General features: G+C 43.7%; 1 protein-coding gene across 1 annotated transcript in view; it reads right to left on the minus strand.

The window, feature by feature from the left end:
* The window catches only part of usp54b (ubiquitin specific peptidase 54b), a 206017-nt gene that overhangs the window by 144332 nt on the left and 42793 nt on the right, over window positions 1–18892 (minus strand). The window contains exon 3 of the mRNA XM_034193455.1: window positions 4861–4953. Coding sequence (XP_034049346.1) covers window positions 4861–4953 — 93 coding nt within the window. The remainder of the gene's footprint in view (window positions 1–4860; window positions 4954–18892) is intronic.

Raw genomic sequence — 18892 nt, forward strand, 5'->3', positions numbered from 1 at the left:
TTTTGTAATGAAAGAACGTGCGGGCAGAGTCGCATGTCGGGCCGGACCCGACCGCGGGGGGTCGCGACAGGAAAAACACCTCCGTTGGAAACCTTAACGGGCAAGTTGGAACATGCCCAAGCTGTTAAACAATTTCTCAGTTACTCACTTGTTGAAAGCCATCAAAAGCCGCCTGAATTTTACAAATGGTTTTCAACACGGAGGTGTTTTTCCTGTCGCTGCGCACACAGATTCGCCGAGTCGTCACGGAAACGACTCGGCGAATTTTCGCACACGTCTTTCATTGCAAAATGTCCTTAAACAGTGGAATGTCCGCATAAAGTCCTCATGCCGGCCTCTTCTGAATCTTCTCTGTTCTCTCACAACGTCCTGGGTGAATTAAGCCTTAAATTAGGATGTTTTCAGCTCGAAACAGGCCGACGACGGCGCCTGGAAGCGCTGCGCGACGTCCCGCTCCGTGGGAAGTCCTTACAGCGACAGAAACACCCCATAATCTCTCATCAGCCGTTAAACTTTTCACCGAAAACCAGCTAAATTTCTCGAATAGTGTCCACTCGGATATTCCTCACAGGCCTGCCCTTCTTGATCAGCCTGTAAAGTTTTATTTAAAGCTAACAGATAATTTTTATCAGGAAGGGCTGAACAACAAAACAACAGAGACAGATAATAACAAAAGACAAGTGGTGACAGTAATAACAGTGAAGTGATGAAATATGTGAAACACCAAAGATGCCAAGATACAACATACAGGACAAACAGCCACACATAAACAAGCAATGACAGTAACAGTCTGTTGTGCAATTAATGACGATCCACACACCTATTCCAGGACACCAGAGACTTGATCCCCTTGGGAACACACAAAACCGAATTGTTGGTGATGGCCACAAACACCGGACCATCCACATACAGAGACCCCGTCACTGCTAAATTATCAGATCACTACTGTGGTTGGTTTGTTGGGCCAACACCCAAGTACACAACCTTACCATATGACATGGATCACTCCAGCATGAAAGGATCCACATGGGCGAGTGCATTTACCTTGACGGAAAGGGGTCCAGGATGCAGAGCCCCAGAGGAAACCAGGAGAACCAGTACAGCAGAAGGGCCGAGAGGCCGTAGCAGCCTGATGAACCACCAGGGGAGCAACCCAGGCACAATCCCAACACACTCCCAGACCCCCCACGGAGGAAACACCCTCATGCACACGGGGAAGCACACAGGGCACTGGCAGAGGCCCAGAGGGAGGCGCCCTGGCACCACACCACACAGGCCATGATGCTAAAAGGGAGGAGCGAACAGCGAGGGGGACGAGGGCCGGGGAGTCCAATCACCAAGCCCAGGCAGACACTGCAGAGCCAACGACGGTGAGACCCGACCCCGGATGAGCAAAAAAAAACCCAATACATCCAAAGCCAGGCTGCACGCGACAGACCCCCACCCGCGACTCCCCCAACACATCCCGCAGGACCCCCCCATGACCTGCCAAGTCCTGCAGCTGACCACCCTCTCCCCTGTACCCCAACCCACACCAAAGCCCAACGTCAGTATGACACCCACACGAGAGCGGGACAGCATCCTCCCGCCGAAACCAAGGCCCCCATCTCCCCAGTAGCAGTCCACCTCCCAAGTAACATCACAAACACCCCACCACAACACCCACCATTATCCATGTCAATAGATGTGGAAATTCCCCCACTGTACCCAAGAAGGAACAGTAGTATAAATGATAATAATAAATATAAATAATAAAATAATAATGAATAAAAAATAATAATAAAAAGCCTAGCCTGGCTCCAAAGAGGGAAAAGTACAAGTACAATAGGAGGGAAACTCTGAACAGGGCACTCACCCACTTGCAGAATATCCAGCAGTCCACGCCACTAAAGAGGTCATGGCTGGTGCAAGGATGGCACAAGCCAGGGTGGCTGCTGGACTCCCTCAGCCTTTTTCAGAAGCACAGTCTCTCTCCGATCATCGCTGCTATTTTGGCGTGCTCCCAGGGCAGCTCATGCGTTACTCCCACTAGCAATGTCAGATCTTCAGTTTTATCTCCAATCACTCGCAATGTAGTTTCATCTGTCGTCAACTCCTGAAAAAGTCCTCTCACAATTTTTGCAGGGCTTTGCAACGCTTGCAATGGCTCTGTGAGTACTTAGTAAGGACTTTTGCTGCCTCGCCAACTTTGAACTGTTCGAAATTCAGGTAACATGTGAGTGACACCCTGTGACTCATGTGAAGGGATGGCACTACCCAGCAAATGTTGCGTGAAATCTTGAGAAATCCCTCACAAATGATGTTTGCAAACTGTCGCAGCCCAGTGAGAGTACCTTAAGGGATTGGGAACCTATGATACTAAATGGTGAGTGATTGAAGACAAAATGAGAATATGACATTCGGGGCATGAGACAGGCGTGAAATTATGCACACCTATTTTCCGAATGCCACAAATTATTTGGAGTGTCGCAAATATGTCGCAGTTTGTTCGCATTTAAATCATGTGCTCCACGTGACCAGCCATATATAAACTATCTTGTAAATGTGTCATCAGTACCGATTCAGTGAGATTCCAAAAGCTAGATCTGCACATTTTGTTGCAAATTTGTATCTGCAACTACTTGCCAACAGTGGCAGCCCAGTGAGACACTACCCTAAGGGCCCCTTCACACATAACACAAAGAAGCAGAAACCGGAAGAAAATCCGCAAACCAAAAACGAAATGAGGAACCACGAAACATTCCACCTGCTGTCGGGAGCAACGCATGGTCGATCAGGAGTGCACGAAACCACAGCAATAGTTTTGTGCACGCTTGTATTCACGCACATGAACACAATGCGAGCACTTGGAAAGTTGCGCACACAGCAGCAGAAGAAAAAAAAATTTAAAAACACCGCACTTTATAATATTTAATTCCTGGTATAAAGAGTGGATTTAGCCTCCGCCTAGACCTACACCAGGAAGTAATGAAATGACGTTGGATTACCATTCTCTCTTTCATGTTTTACATGAATTACCTAATGCTCTCGTCTCATGAAGAGCCAGCTGGCTCCCGTGTCATGAAGAGTCGGGCTCTCGTGTCTTAAACACATCAGCAGTGATCCACTACAAATGTGATATGTGTTTTACTTATTACAATGTGGGGAAATCCTACAGTGACACGCACCTCGCGGGGGCATCCCGTGGGGTGATTTCCTGCATGCCACGATGTTCAGCAGCTTTGCTGTGCTCTGACGCAACGGTCAGCTGAAGCGATATGTTTTAATTTATTCCCACAAGAGGACAGCATGCCGACGTCCACGCTTCACAATGTAGTTATGTAACTTCATATCCTACAAGCCACTACAGGTGTTCCCGAGCTGTGACATGGGAGCACAGTTATCTGACCAGCTGCATGTCACAGGGGGATACATCCACCTCTGTCAGCAGACCTCGCAACTCAGAGAGGAAAAAAGGCTCACTCTCTGTTGCTTTGTTCTGTGATTTTAATTTTATGTATGTATTACTATGTGTTAGTCCTGCATCTGTCTGCATCGGTGCAGTTACACCCATGTGTATTGCTAGGTTATGCCACTTTCGTGTGCCACTGTCCTGCCTTTTTTAAGCGTACAACGCGCGGTGTTAGATGTTCATGTGTGACACCTGATATTTGGCCGACACCTGGGAACGAATGAGCACGTGCAGGGCATTCGCTATCTTTCAGCCGCTTGTGTGCGTGATGGTTGTGGTGACAGGTATACAAGGCGTTTGAGGTGGCTCAGATTTTTCACAAATGGCATGCAATTCCTCCTTCATGCACTAGTTGCCTTCAATCATGTTATGTATGAAGGGGCCCTAAGGAATGCAATTCTACAAAGTAGTAGTTGCAGTTTGATTAGAACAATAGATTGTCATTTTGTTAGCTTTTTGTAACACTATATCCAGTTGTATAATACACTTTTAGAGGTAATATCATGAGTCATATGTTCAAGAACAATGCAAATCAAAAGCCTCCTCCCACCCACCCGCAAACACACACAGGAGAAGCATACTGCAGATGTGGTAATGAGATAATTAACTGCTTTTTGAAGTAAGCTGTTGTCTTTCAGGTACTCATTTCCAATACAAATTGGCTGTATGTAGTGGCCTAAATAGTTTGCATTAGGAGTGTGCAACTGTATTCTTAATTGGTTATATTTAGTGATGTCTCTATGGTGCACCAGGCAGGTGAACTCTTCTTGCTCATTGCTGTATCCACGACTTTGCTCTTTCAGTTCATTACCAAACCTCATGACCCTAGGAGGAAGTAGGAGTATAAATGGACTTTCTTCAACACAATGGTCCACTACAGTGTCCGCAAAACCTCAGATGCAGCCCCAATCTCTGTGTTGATCTCACACTACATCTTACCTCCACTCATGAGCAAGATTGTTTATTGTTATATCAAATTGCAGTACAGGTAGAATGACATTTCTTAAGAATCAAGTTGCACATTGAATCAGCACCGAAGTATCGTGATATGTATCAAATTAGGAGATACAGTAAGTGTATCATCCTAGTAGTTACAGCAAGCAAGAGCTATGGAACCAATTACTGTGCTATATACTTTAAGACAGATCAGTTTCAATATATTGGTTCATCCCAAAATTGGTGTGATACAAAAGATGCCATGTCCTATGTTCTTGAATAAATGTAGACTTAAATATGACAAAAGCTGCCATTCAGAAATGTCTTCCCGTATTCATATTTTCACTTCAAACCCAAATGTCTTCAGTGTACAGCAGAAAGAAATGACTTGTTGGGGTCATCATTCCAACACTTTTGACGGGACTGTGAGTCGACTTCAAGCTATCATTGCACAAAATAACAACACTTTTTACCTTTAAAGCACAGAAGATGCATGAGTCCTCCATGCACTTGTGGGTGGTGAGCTGTCGAAAACTTCTGCGGAAGATGTCGAGATGCCACAAAACCTGGAAAACAACATGGACAGGAAAAAGAAACTGAATAAATCGGTCTTATTTTTGTTACTTGCTGTACACTGTCAGAGTGGAGAGTCCTGGTTATATTTCTGTCTCTTCTCCGCTGAATGCCCAACCGCAGTGTATGACAGGATTTACACAGATCTTTCCACCCATGGCTTTGATGTTTGATTAGCAATATACATATAGAAAATTATTACTATGTCTGCCAAGGACGTAATAAAATGCATTTATTTATTTGTCTGTCTGTCTGTCTGTCTGCCTGCCTGCTAGCAGGATTACATCAAAACAACTGCATGGATTTCAATGAAATTTTCACCACAGATAGATATTAGACCATTTGCCCTATTGAGATATCCCATAATCCCTTGCGCAACAGAGAGTCAAATAACAGAGAAACCACCAAAATGTTTTTTTATGCTTTCATCACATTAATAAGAGACTGCATGGATAAGACCCTGAACCTGCTAAACAATGTTCCACATATTCAGTGCCTGCTACATTTAACATGCGTGGAATTTCATAAACGCAAACTGAATTTCAGACATTTTATATATATTACTCTGGAACAAACAGGACAAACAGTGTTGTAAAGGACAATAAGCAGGACGTTAAAGAGCAAACTTCACTTTCCCCCAAAGGACATGAACAGGAAGTGATCACAGGGATTCCCATTGAAAATAACAGAGAAACAACCTGAGCATCACACATGTTTACATAAAACAAACACAATAACAATGTCTAAAACTCCAGATAATATATTCACAAGAGGTTTAGGCACAATATCCAAAGAGTTTTATGTTGCAATGTTAATGCTGTTGTCCTTGTGCAGCGGTTAAATTGCAGTGTTATCAGGCCGATCCAAAGCAGTTCTCAATGTTAATGACATCTGGCAGCGCGGTGAGCTCTTCAAAGTTCTGCGAGATTTTGCAGGACTTGAAACCTCTATACGGTGAATGGAAAAACCTATTAAATTTTGGAGTTGATCCAGATCCAGATGCGGATGCTGGATCAAGTTTCACTTTATATAGGCTTTGAAGGATTAGGCCACTGTTAGCAGGATTACGTCAAAACCACTGCACACACACACACACACACATATATATATATATATATATATATATATATATATATATAGCCAAATGTATTTATTAACATTTTGCAGATTTATATACAAAGTGAACAAAGAGTAATAACTGAACAGTAAAGAACCCCCAAACATTCCTGTCAAGTATGCAAAAAAAAAAAAAAAACCACAAACAAACAAACAGAGACAAAAATCAAATAACACATACGAGGTCTACTAGAAAAGTATCCGACCTTATTTTTTTCAAAAAACATATAGATTTGAATCACGTGTGATTGTGTCAGACAAGCTTGAACCCTCGTGTGCATGCCTGAGTTTTTCCACGCCTGTCGGTTGCGTCATTCGCCTGTGAGCAGGCTTTGAGTGAGGAGTGGTCCACCCCCTCGGCAGATTTTCATTGTCAGGAAATGGCGGAATGATTTGGGCTTTTTTTCCATCACAATTTTTTCAGAAACTGTTAGAGACTGGCAGCTGGAAACCATTCAAAAAATTTATCTGGCTTTCGGTGAAAATTTTACGGGCTTCACAGAGAATAAGGACTGTTACTAAAGCTTTAAGGACGGCTTTAAGGACGCTCGGCGCGCCGCGCTCCGTGCCGCCATCGAGAGCCACAAACCACCGGATCATTTCTAAACGGATGGCTCTGTGGAGCCGGGACCGTCGTGTGCCATTTCTTATTTTCCTCACTGTACACACACACACACATACATATACACACACACACACATACATATACACACACACACACATACATATACACACACACACACATACATATACACACATATATACATATATATATACCATCCATCCATCCATCCATTTTCTTTATCCGGAGTCGGGTCACGGGGGCAGCAGCTCAAGCAAAGCATCCCTGGCGGAGGCCAACGTGCACTGGAAACAGGTGCACGTATATATATTATATACATATACAATATACATATATTTACATATACATATATATATATACATATATAATATATATACATACACACACACACCACACGTTGTTTGTTTTAGGTGGCATCTTAAATGAATTAATTGATGCCTTGCATTTATAGAGTCAGGACCGGATTTTGTTCAGACTCTCCTCCCATTCCTCGTCCTCTATCTGTCAGCCCAGCTCCCCCTTTCCCATGCATTTTTTCAAGAGTTAAAGAGTACACTGAACTAAAAAAACATTAACAAACTCCAGACACCAACTTGTTGGATTCAGGTGAGCGTGAGAGAAGCTGTAAATTGGCACCTCCTCAGGTAAGGACTCGAATTCAGGGATATTCTGGCGAACATAGCTTCTAACTTGCAGATATTGAAAAAAAATGCACTGCAGGCAGAGAGAACTTATCTTTTAGTTGAGCAAATGAGGCAAACTGTCTAGCAACATATAAATCCTTAAGAGAAACAATTCCTTTTTTCTTCCAATTGTCAAACGAGGCATCTAACAAAGATGGGGGAAAGCGTGATTACGAGATATCGGTGTATGAATATTTGTATTTGGTAAGGAATATTTTTTCCTGATTTGATTAAGCATTTTTATACAGTTTGAGACAACAAAATTATGCACCTTAACATTTGGACTAGGAGGCGAAAAAAGAAGGGCAAGGAGAGAACTATTTTCAACCTCTTCATTTTCAATGGCCACCCAAGGAGGAATGTCAGGCATTGAGTCCAATTTGTACTCCGTTTGCCAGTAGACCAACGTGCGGCAGAGTGCTGCCCAATAGTAATGTTGAAAGTTGGGCAAAACTAGCCCCCCCCCCCCCATCGATTTGGGCTTACAGAAAATTAGTTTTAGTTATTCTGTGGGCTTTACAGGCCCAAATAAAAAGGAAGAATTACTGAATCTATAGATTTATAGAATTGCTTTGTCAAGTAAATGGGCAAGTTTTGGAAAATGTACCAAAATTTTGGAATTGAGACCATTTTTATTGCATTTATACGACCTATCATAGAAATAGGAAGGCTTCTCCATTTCTCAATATCCTGTTTTAATTTTTCAATCTTATCAAGATGATTATACTTAAAAATTAACTTAGGATTTTTTTGGCAAGGTAACACCTAGATATTTTAACTGGTCAGTTTTTTTTTAAAGGGAGATTTTCTAAAAAATCTGCATCAAGATCAGCCCCCAGAACCATAAATTCACTTTTCTGCTAATTAATGGTATAGCCAGAAATTTCCCCAAAAGATTTTACCAATTCTAATAAACCTGGAACTGAGCTTTCAGGATTAGATAAAAACATAACCACATCATCAACATACATTGATATGGAATGATCAACTCTTCCTAACCGGATTGGGTTAATGGAGGGGCTGTTCCTAATCGCTATGGCGAGGGGCTCAACTGCAATTGCAAAAAGCAGGGGGCTTAGGGGACAACCCTGACGGGTGCCCCGATGCAAAGGGAAAGGCGCTGATTGTTCTTGGTTGGTAAAAATGGAAGCTGACAGATGCCTATATAATAACTTCACCCAGACCCAATCTTTCTAATACTACCACCATATAGGCCCATTCCACCTGCTCAAATGCCTTTTCTGCGTCTAAGCATAAAGCCGCGACTTTTTGAGTTTGCCAATGTCGATGATACATGATGTTCATTAGTCTCCTAACGTTAAAAAATTAAAACCTATTAGGTACAAACCCAGTCTGGTCAGGATGAATGATTGAGCTAATGTGGTTATTTAATCTATTTGCCAATAACTTTGAGTATTTTCAAATCAGTATTTAATAAGGAAATGGGATGATAAGATGAAGGTTCCATTTCATCCTTCCCTTCCTTCAATAATAATGAGATGTTGGCATCATATAATGTTCGTGGGAATTCCTTAGTTTGAAATGAATGCTTAAACATTCTAAGTAACAAAGGGGCAATTTTTTCAGCATTTGTTTGTAAATTGCAATGCCAAAGCCATCTTGACCTGCAGCCTTGCCACTGGGAAAGGATTTAATTACTGATACTATCTCTTGAATGGTGATTTCAGCATTCAAAGCATTACATGATGCATCATTTAAAATTGGGAGATCCCACAAAACCACTGCACACATTTGATGAAACTGTCAACACAGATACATATTAGGCCATGGAAGAACCCATTACATTTTGGAGGTGATGTGGATCTGGATCCAGATTCTGGATCAAGATTTCACTTTATATACACTTTGAAAGATTATGTCAAAACTACTTCACAGATTCTCACCAAATTTGCACCACAGATAGATACAGGTGTATGCAAAAGTTTGGGCACCCCTGATAATTTTATAAATCATTGGTTGTCTGGATCAGAAATTTCAGTTAAATATATCATATAGCAGACGAACACACTGATATTTGAGAAGTGAAATGAAGTTTCTAGTATTTACAGAAAGTATTTACACCTTAGTTCACTGATTAGTGTCCACATCTCCTAATCATACAGTAAGACAGAAAGCACCAGGAGCATAAAGACTTGGACCTTCTTTGTCCTGCAAAGATACTGGCATCACCAAACAACTCTGATCAATGACCTCATCACTCCACAAGCTCTTCCCAAGCATCTCACAATCTCAGAGGCCGAGGACCCACACACGTGAATACCACTGCCGAGATAAGTGAATGCCTTTACAAGTTTAACACTTTTTCTACAAATAGATCTGCTGGACGAGTCCAGGAAATCACTGCAAGTCAGGGCCTGTATCCTCAAAGCAACTCAAAGTCCTCTCAAAGAGCTCCTAACTTAGCCTAAAATTTCCTGGAAAAGAATCTTAGCCTTACAGTGAGCCAGCAGGGGTCTGAGAGCAAGTCTGAGCAAGGAGGGGACAGAAACTACTATCCTTGTGAGGAGGCGGGGTTGATCTTGTTGATAGGTACGACACAGTCCTCTAAGAGCTGTGACTGGTTGTCATAGAAAGGGGAGGAGAAATTTTAAAAAAATGCACTCCACCCTCCTCGTCATGAATGGACAGTGAAATCAAATGATCTTATAACCTGAACTGCATTAAGACATGTAATCGTGAGGATAACTTTGTTACGATGACGAAACCCAGCTAAGATAAATTAATTGTTACACAGCTTAAGTACTGTTGTAACACAGTACTTAAGACGCTATTAGACTTCTTAAACATCCTCCTCCCTCCTGCCAGTTTGGCACCTTAGGCGCTCTCTTTAGGCCTAAGATGCTTTGTGGATAACTTTCATCTTACCAATTCTAAGAAATGTAAGAATTCCAGGATTTCTAAGATTTTTCTTAGAATAACGTCACTAGGAGCTATTTTTAGTGCTATGCCGCGTTCACACCGGGCGCGATCAGACGCCACAAATTCGCGGAGATCGCGTGGCGACAGACGCGCCACCATCGTCCGGTGTGTCGCTCTGCTTTCACTGCGAAAATTCGCCCCAGTGCGTCATCTAATAGGAGGAGCTTCCATTCTGCTCACCGTCTCCGGTTGTCAGTCAAGTTAACATGACGGACCTTGATCACACGGAGCAAGCTGTTGTGGAAAGCTGACAAATGTCATGAGACGTTCCCAATTCGGGGAGTATCATTATTTACTGCAGGAGCTGCGTCTGAATGATGGCCGCTTTCAGCGGTCCTTCCGCCTCTGCAGGACCCAGTTTGAGGACCTCGTGTCCCGTTCACGCGCACACATGTAAACAATAAATCCATCTATTTTCTTCCGCTTTCCCAAACCAAGGCTTTCCCAAGCCAGCCGAGAGATGCAGTCCCTCCAGCGTGTCCTGGGTCTTCCCTGGGGCCTCCTCCCAATGGGACGTGCCCGGAACACCTCTCCAGCGACGCGTCCAGGGGGCATCCAGAAAAGATGCCCAAGCCACCTCAACTGACTCCTTTCGACGTGGAGGAACAGCGGTTCGACTCCGAGCTCCTCACCCTATCTCTAAGGGAGCGCCCAGCCACCCTGTGGAGGAAACTCATCTCAGCCACTTGTACTCGCGATCTCGTTCTTTTGGTCATGAGCCAAATCTCATGACCATAGGTGAGGATCGGAACGTAGATCGATCGGTAAATCGAGAGCTTTGCCCCCCCCACTCAGCTCTCTCTTCACCACGATGGTCCGATACAGTGACCGCATCACTGCCGATGCTGCACCGAGCCGTCTATCGATCTCACGCTCCAATCCGTCCCTCACTCGTGAACAAGATCCCGAGACACTTAAACTCCTCCACTTGAGGCAAGGACACTCCACCGACCTGAAGAGGGCAAAGCACCTTTTTCCGGTTGAGAACCATGGCCTCGGATTTGGAGGTGCTGATTTTCATCCCGGACGCTTCACACTCGGCTGCAAACCGCCCCAGTGCACGCTGAAGGTCCTGATTTGACGAAGCCAACAGAACCACATCGTCCACAAACAGCAGAGACGAGATTCTGTGGTTCCCAAACCAGACAAACAATAAATAAATTAAAAAAAAAAAGAAACTCCGCTGCCCCTGCTGTGGGGCTGCTGCTCGCTCTTCCCCCCAAAAAAACTCATAATTGTGTTTAGAAACCAGTCACCATTTTTTTTATTATACACCTGTGTAGTTAATAAATAAATTAATGTCCACGGCCGATTCGCTCGCGTGTGCACGTAACAGAAAAAAAGAAACTCCGCTCCCGCTGCTGCGGGGCTGCCGCTCGCTCTTCGCCCAAACTCTGTCATAATTGTGAAATAAAGGACAAAAGGGACATAAGTCCTGCTCACAGGCTGGCTACCAGAGACAGGACATGTTCACATCCCACTCAGTCAAACTCCAGACATCTCCATGGCACTACGTATTCAGTCCCTGATTGGTCATCGCAGCGCGACAAGATGAAAAAGTTCAGATTTTTCAACTTGGGGAGGAGGGCAACGTGACGTGATACGACGCAATATCGCGCCAATCGCTCAAAATCGCTTCACTCGCGTCCATCGTGTCGTGCTACGTGGCTTGGTGCCAAAACGTTTCCTTCCATAGGGATTACATGGCAACCTGTCGCTCGCGTCGCGCCCGGTGTGAACGCGGCATTAGGCTGCTTCATGGATGTGTGCCCTGGACCTTAAGGTGCGTTTACACATAAGCAAGAGGCATTACGAACGTCATTTTTCTGTCATTCGTGACACATTCCTGACATTCTTAATGTGACTTAACGCATCTGAATAGGTTTCTTAATAGTGCGTGTTGGTGCGTGATATTCTTGATATTCGTGTCAAAAAATCTTCCACGAATGTCACACACCACCCTCATTTCGTCTCACGTTGTGGAGGTCGCAACTGAGCGTATTGATCCGTCTTGATGAGTACTGATCCTTAACAGAACGTGACAATGTTCGTAGTGGTTCCTGTGATGGTTCTTGGAGCCCAAACTGTCACGCGTTATTACAAAGTGACACGGAACCTGTCAAGTTTTGACACGACTTGTAACGCGGCGTCACATTTCACTGCGCGCCACGACGAATCAGTTTTCTGTCACGTGCGCACAATTAAACTCTGCTCCAAATGTGGGTCCACAGTTCCTGCTGAAGCTCCTCAGGACGCTCCTGCAGGTGTTCCACCTGCTGTTGTAACCGATGAGCGGGAGAACGAGTCTGAGCAACCAGAGGAGCGAGAGGAGACTCACGTGCAGCCAGACATCTCTGCACCTCCTCCAGTCCGGGGGAGGAAGAAGCGTGCGCACAATTAAACCCTGCTGCATAACATTCAGTTTGGTTGCTGACACCAAGTCAGCTAAAAGTCAAATTTCAGTGGTCTTCAGCGCGTTCCTGCAGGTGTTCCACCTGCTGCATGTGCCTGATGTTTGGGAAAATGCGCCAGATGAGAGCCGCATGAAGCCACACATCTGGCGCTGTCCTCCTCCTCCTCTCTGCGCCACTCCATGACACAGAGCCCAACTACGCATGCAGTCACAAAGTTCTTCTGAAAAACTGGAGCGATCTGAATTTGGTTGGATGAATATGGGTGTGTGTGTGTGTGTGTGGAGACAATTCACCTCGTTCACAACGTGACAGAACTTAACGATGCGCTGTTACGCGCAATAGCGCGCGATAGCGCATAACAACGCGGAACACTATTCTTGACCGTGCGCAACATGTGCCATTAATCGTAATGTGTGGTAACAGGTTGCAGCAGTTCCTGAGGACACCTGACGCCTCTGCTCCGAATAATCACATTCGTGATCAGCGGCCAAGAATGTGTACTTCGTGGCATTCGTGACTTGTCGTTATGTGTAAACGCAGCATTAGTCTTGATCCAGGACATTCTTTTTAATGCACCATTTTTTATATATTTTACTAAAGTATTTGTTTAGGAGAATACGCTGATCCACAACACACCCATGACAAATGAGGAGCCCAAGTCCATCCATTTTTTTTTTGCCCAGCCGCACCCTATTTGTTTGTGATTTTGTGTCACATAGTCAACAATGTGTGGTCATTCACACCGCAGGATGTCGAGGAATTTAGGGATGACTGAGAATCAACATCCCAGCCTGCACCGGGTTTCAGGCTTTTCCAACTTATTTTATTTCCCCTCCCATAGTGTGCGCGCTTCATACCCATGTTGTATTTTGAAATCATCCTGCAGGATGGATGGACAGAAAACAACCTGTGTGACACTGCAGATGTGCAAAAAAGGCAAAGAACATGGTACATAAACAAGGAGTCGCTCTCTCGTGTGTAATTAGAGGAAAGAGCTCCGAGGAGCGTTTGCAGTGAAAGGTAAAATATTGACACAACAGTGTCCCTTAGGCTTCTACTGAGATCTACAGCACACACACACACACGGGAAGAATCGTGGTTCTATGTGCCTATACACACACTATTGTGCACATCTGCAAAAGCCACCCAAGTACAGACCAACAATATCTGTGTGTGTTAAGGAGCGTGAAAGGTAGAGGAAGGAGGATGACAGACTGCATGCTGACGCCAATGCTCACTCGCTCTCTCTCTCTGTCATTTATTCGGTCATGATGAATCGGCTGCCTGCACAACATTGCAGCAGCCACAAGGAGGGCTCTCTCTCTCCCCCCCGCAGTGGTGACCTATAGAGCTGTATGAAGCTTGCTTCTGACCAGAGGGTCATAGGTTTAATGCCCCGATCACACTGGAAAACCTCCCTTGAGAAAAGTCTTTAATCTCCCATTGGCGACCACAGTGCAGCTGACCACCCTGACATTGCCATTTGTGAATGGGTGAATGTGAGACATCACTTTTATGTACTTTGAGCATCTGTCTCAGATAGAAAGACACAATAATATACTATTATTATAACTATTCAGTACTGCTTAGAGAGAAGGACACACGACTATCGAATTACATCATTAATTTAGTCAATCATGCTGGGTAGGTAGGCAGGTGGTGGCTCTAAACTGTACATAGACATTAATGTGAGGGTTAACGACCTGTCAACACTAACCCTATGGTCAACATTAGCGACAGAGGCAAAGTGACGGCTTCTGTATAAATCTATGTTTCTCAAATATTTTGCAAAAGTTACTGAGAAATAAACATTTTTAAATCTAAAAACAATGTTTTTTACCCAGGCAACACTTCTGAAGTGATTTACAAGACATCTTACGGAACCATCAAGCAACAAAGCCTATTGGCATGTTGTCGTCATTTGTAGCTAATGTGACCGTAGGGCAACTGTCCCTGCTTTGCTCACGCTACCCTCCACCTCTTGACACATTCATGGTTTTGCGGGAAGTTAGGTGGAGACAGGCACTGCTTGGAACTACTTAATTTGATCTTCAAACCTGTTCATGAGAAAACCTGTGGATGACGTCACAGAGAATTCAGTGGTGGGCACAGCTAACTCAAAAGGTAGCTTCGATAACCATTGATCAGATAACTGAAAAGTTATCTTTTATGACGATAAACTGCTAAAAAAATGTATCTTTATTACAGATAACCGATAATTAGTATTGATTTGGATGCGGCCATATCAGATTACACTGCCGGCTTCTGACAAACCAGTTTCACTTTAAGCGCCGGAAGGGCTGCTAGGTAAATTCAAGGATCACAAACACAAAGAATGCACAAAAAATGAACAAAAAAATAAAACCTCAAACATTGTCATCTTTCAAAAGCAGTAAAACACAGTATGTGTCATGGTCTGGGCTGTTTGGCTGGTTTTTGTTTTCTTTATTTCTGACCAGGTGGCGTGCAAGCGGAGCTGAGCATCTGGAGACCTCACCTGCAGCTCATTTCCACCTGATCAGGAACATCACCTGCAGCTCGTTTCCACCTGATCAGGAGCTGCTGCATTTAAAGCCTGGTGATGCAGCTGTTGATTGCCAGAGACTTGTTGATGTTGATGAAACCAACTTGTGTTTGATAATTATGTTGTTGTTGAAGAGGAGGATTTGCTGATGGATGACTGATTCACTGGTTGAGTGAACGAATGAACACTCTACGAACCTACCAAACAACCTTCTGCTTCTGTTCAGCTGTCAGACAGCATAGTTCCTGAGAAACTCAGCTCCGTTGAAGCCACCTGGTGCCGGCTCCCCTCCTGGTCCAGTTCTCGCTGTGGCTTCCAGGTCTTCCATCGCCTGGAGTGGGCCGTGTCCTCCACTCTACAGACCGCCTGACTTAATAAATTGTTTTGTTGATTCGTATGTAATTAAATATCAGTTATTCATTCCTTCCATCTCTGCTTCCTTGCGTTTGGGTCCAGTTCAAATCCTGGGTTGGCTTCCATCCCGCACCAAAACCGTAACAGTATGAGAAGTCACAGTTTATCTCGGTATTCGATACACCGTCATTTATGAGCTAAAAATTGCCGCTTTTTTCCCCACACGGTTTGAACCCTGCGGCTTAAACAATCGAAATACATCCATTAATGCACTGATTGGCAGAATAAAATACACGTAGTAAATAGAAATTCTTACCTGTTAGTGAACCTGAACTACACTACCCACAATGCTCCCTGCATCAACCGGCCAATCACCATTTTCATTTAATGATGATATCATCAGCAAGCGACAGGCAGCCAGTCTGCTTGGTGGCTATAAACGCACAACAAACAGACTACAATGTTTGATTTTAGTGTTTACAAACATTTTTGACCATTAAACTTTATCAGCAAAGAAAATCGGACTGAAAGTTATCAGAACTAAATTTATCGTAAGATAAGTGGTCCGATGATTATTTTAAAACTTATCTGAAAAGCTAATCTGATAGTAGATAATTATCAAAGCTAATGTTTTTGCTATCAGATTAGCTGAACTGTGCCCATCACTGGGAGAATTTGTCCAGTATATACGCTATGTGATATAGCTATGCTTTGAACATGCTAGAAGACAGTTTCAAACAAGGGATTAGAAAGTACCGTTTTGTTTTTGTTTTTTCAGAACCTTTAATGAAGCACAATCTGGAACCTTCTGTTCATACATTGCTAAAATATGGCTAAATACACAGTAGATGTCCTCTATAGAGAAAATTCATGGAATTTGAGAACTCATCACATGACCGTGTGCCACCAAGGAAGTACTACAGCCATCGTCAAATGGTGCTACAAACATAGCACTTGCCATCTAGTGGCAACACTGCAGTAATGCACATACACAGTAGTGAAAATTCTGAGTTTTCTTTTTAACATGTATTCATGATTTATGCCATGTAGTTTGATTTGTTAGCAACAAAAAGAAAATGTCGATCAAAGGTGCATGATATTTTGTATTGTTGTGAGAGAAATAACTACAAACACAGATGTCTACATTTTGCAATATTTATTTTTTCTAAAATGGGTAGCACGGTGGCTTAGTGGTTAGCACTGTTGCCTCACAGCGAGAAGGTCATGGGTTCAATTCCTGCCTGTGGCCTTTCTGTGTGGAGTTTGCATGTTCTCTCCGTGTTTGCATGGGTTTCCTCCGGGTTCTCCGGTTTCCTCCCACATCCAAAGACATGCGGGTTAGGGGGAATGGAAACTTTAAATTGTCCATAGGTGTGTGAGTGGGTGTGAATGTGTTTGTTTGTCTGTTTGTGGCCCTGCGACAGACTGGCGTCCTGTCCTGGGTGGACCCCGCCTCGCACTCTATGACTGTTGGGATAGGCTCCAGCCCCCCGCAACCCTTAATTGGACTAAGTGGTTGAAGATGAGTGTGTGTGTGTGTGTATATGTTTCCTAAAATATTCATGAATTACAATACTACAAATTTATTGGCATGAGTAGAGTGGAAAAGCCTTTTCAGAGTCAATGTCATTTCCTGGGTGGTTAAATTCATTGCTTGGTTCTAGAGTTGACATTGTTTGGGAGCACTTCTAGCCCCAGTTGGTGATGGGAGACGGCGCACTTGTGATACAGACCTGCATAGGGTTAAATGGTAAATGGACTGCATTTATGTAGCACTTTTCCATCTGCATGACGCTTAAAGTGCTTTACACATCAATGCCTCACATTCACCCCGATGTCAGGCTGCTGCCATGCAAGGTGCCCACTACACACCAGGAGAAACTAGGGGATTTAAGGACCTTGCCAAAGGGCCCTTAGTAATTTTCTGGTCAGCCTGGGATTTGAACAGAGGATCCTTTGGTCTCAAGCCCAACGCTTTAACCACTAGCCTTCACATCCCCTAGGGTTATGTTCCAGCCCTACATCTGACAGAAATCATTTGCGTAACAATGAAATATTCCAACAGTTCTGGCACAGCATTCAAGTCGTGCACACCATTCGCTGTCCCCTGTAACAAAAGAGACACCAGTCATATTCAGTGAATAAAATGACGCCGCTTTAATAACGCAACAAGCTCACGCTCATAATTTCTTTGTCCCCTTTTGCCTCGCAGTTATTGGCGGAGGCCGTACCTGTCACGCGGCTGCTCGTGTTCTTTCTTGTCACAGCGCCTGCTGATGTCTGTTTACTGTGTGTGGATGTTCTGATATGTGCGCTTCAATTCTGTGCAGCCCTGAGGGCTGTTGCTTCTGGCCTCGATGCTGCACCGCTGTTCAAATTCACCGGGGAGCAGAGGCTATTTTGCCAGATAATAGTGTGCGACAATGCAATACGTGGCTCTGTATTTTAATCTGTCTCTGACAGAAATGTTAATGCAGACCATCAGCAATAGGACTAAATAAGCCACTTGGCTAGAAAAATTCAATAACTGTTGAGCTGGCGGCAATCCAGCTGCAGAGTTGCCATACAGCAACGAGCACACAAAGAGAATGGAAATTATCTGGTCTTCTTGCTCAGCACGCTGCCCCCGCCAAAAAAGTAATTATGCAAACCTGTAATGAGTCCTGGATTAAACCGGAGAACTCATCTTTATTGCAGAAAGACAAACACAGAGAGGAAATAGTTTTCTTTGCACGTCTTGTGATGTTGTAGATGTTTATATTCAAAGTACTATCAGGTGTCTTACTATTTCTCTTTGAGTGCACAACTCAAAAACTGATCAGACTGCTTTAAAAAAAAAAAACAGAAAAGTTGGTTATACATGTCGCTACCTTGGCCAACCCATAAATGGGTAAAGGGGTACAGTGACATGACCTGGGCAGGGCACAGGCTGTTAGCTTTAGCTAGCAGGCTAACATGGTACTGGTTTTCATAATGGGTGACTTGGGTAGAGGTATTGAAAACCATAACCCAATATATTGCGTCAATAATTATGGCATGATCCATGAAGCTAATAGGACCAAGCTATTGATATGTAATTAGTGCTAATAGTGTTTACAAACAAATTAATTAATATTCAACTACTGCAGCACACACTTCTTAGATGGTCCATAGTAGGGGTGTGAACTTTTCAGTATATCACAATTCAGTCAGTTTCCAATTCAATTCAAAAATGTTTTTTGGCTTGAAACAATTTGATTAAAAAACAAAAAAAGATTTTCGAATTTCTAAATTAATTCAATACATAGAGCTGCCAATTTCAGGAGCTTCTCCAGTGTG

Source organism: Thalassophryne amazonica, chromosome 18, assembly GCF_902500255.1.
Source record: "Thalassophryne amazonica chromosome 18, fThaAma1.1, whole genome shotgun sequence".
NCBI classification, from domain to species: Eukaryota; Metazoa; Chordata; class Actinopteri; order Batrachoidiformes; family Batrachoididae; genus Thalassophryne; species Thalassophryne amazonica.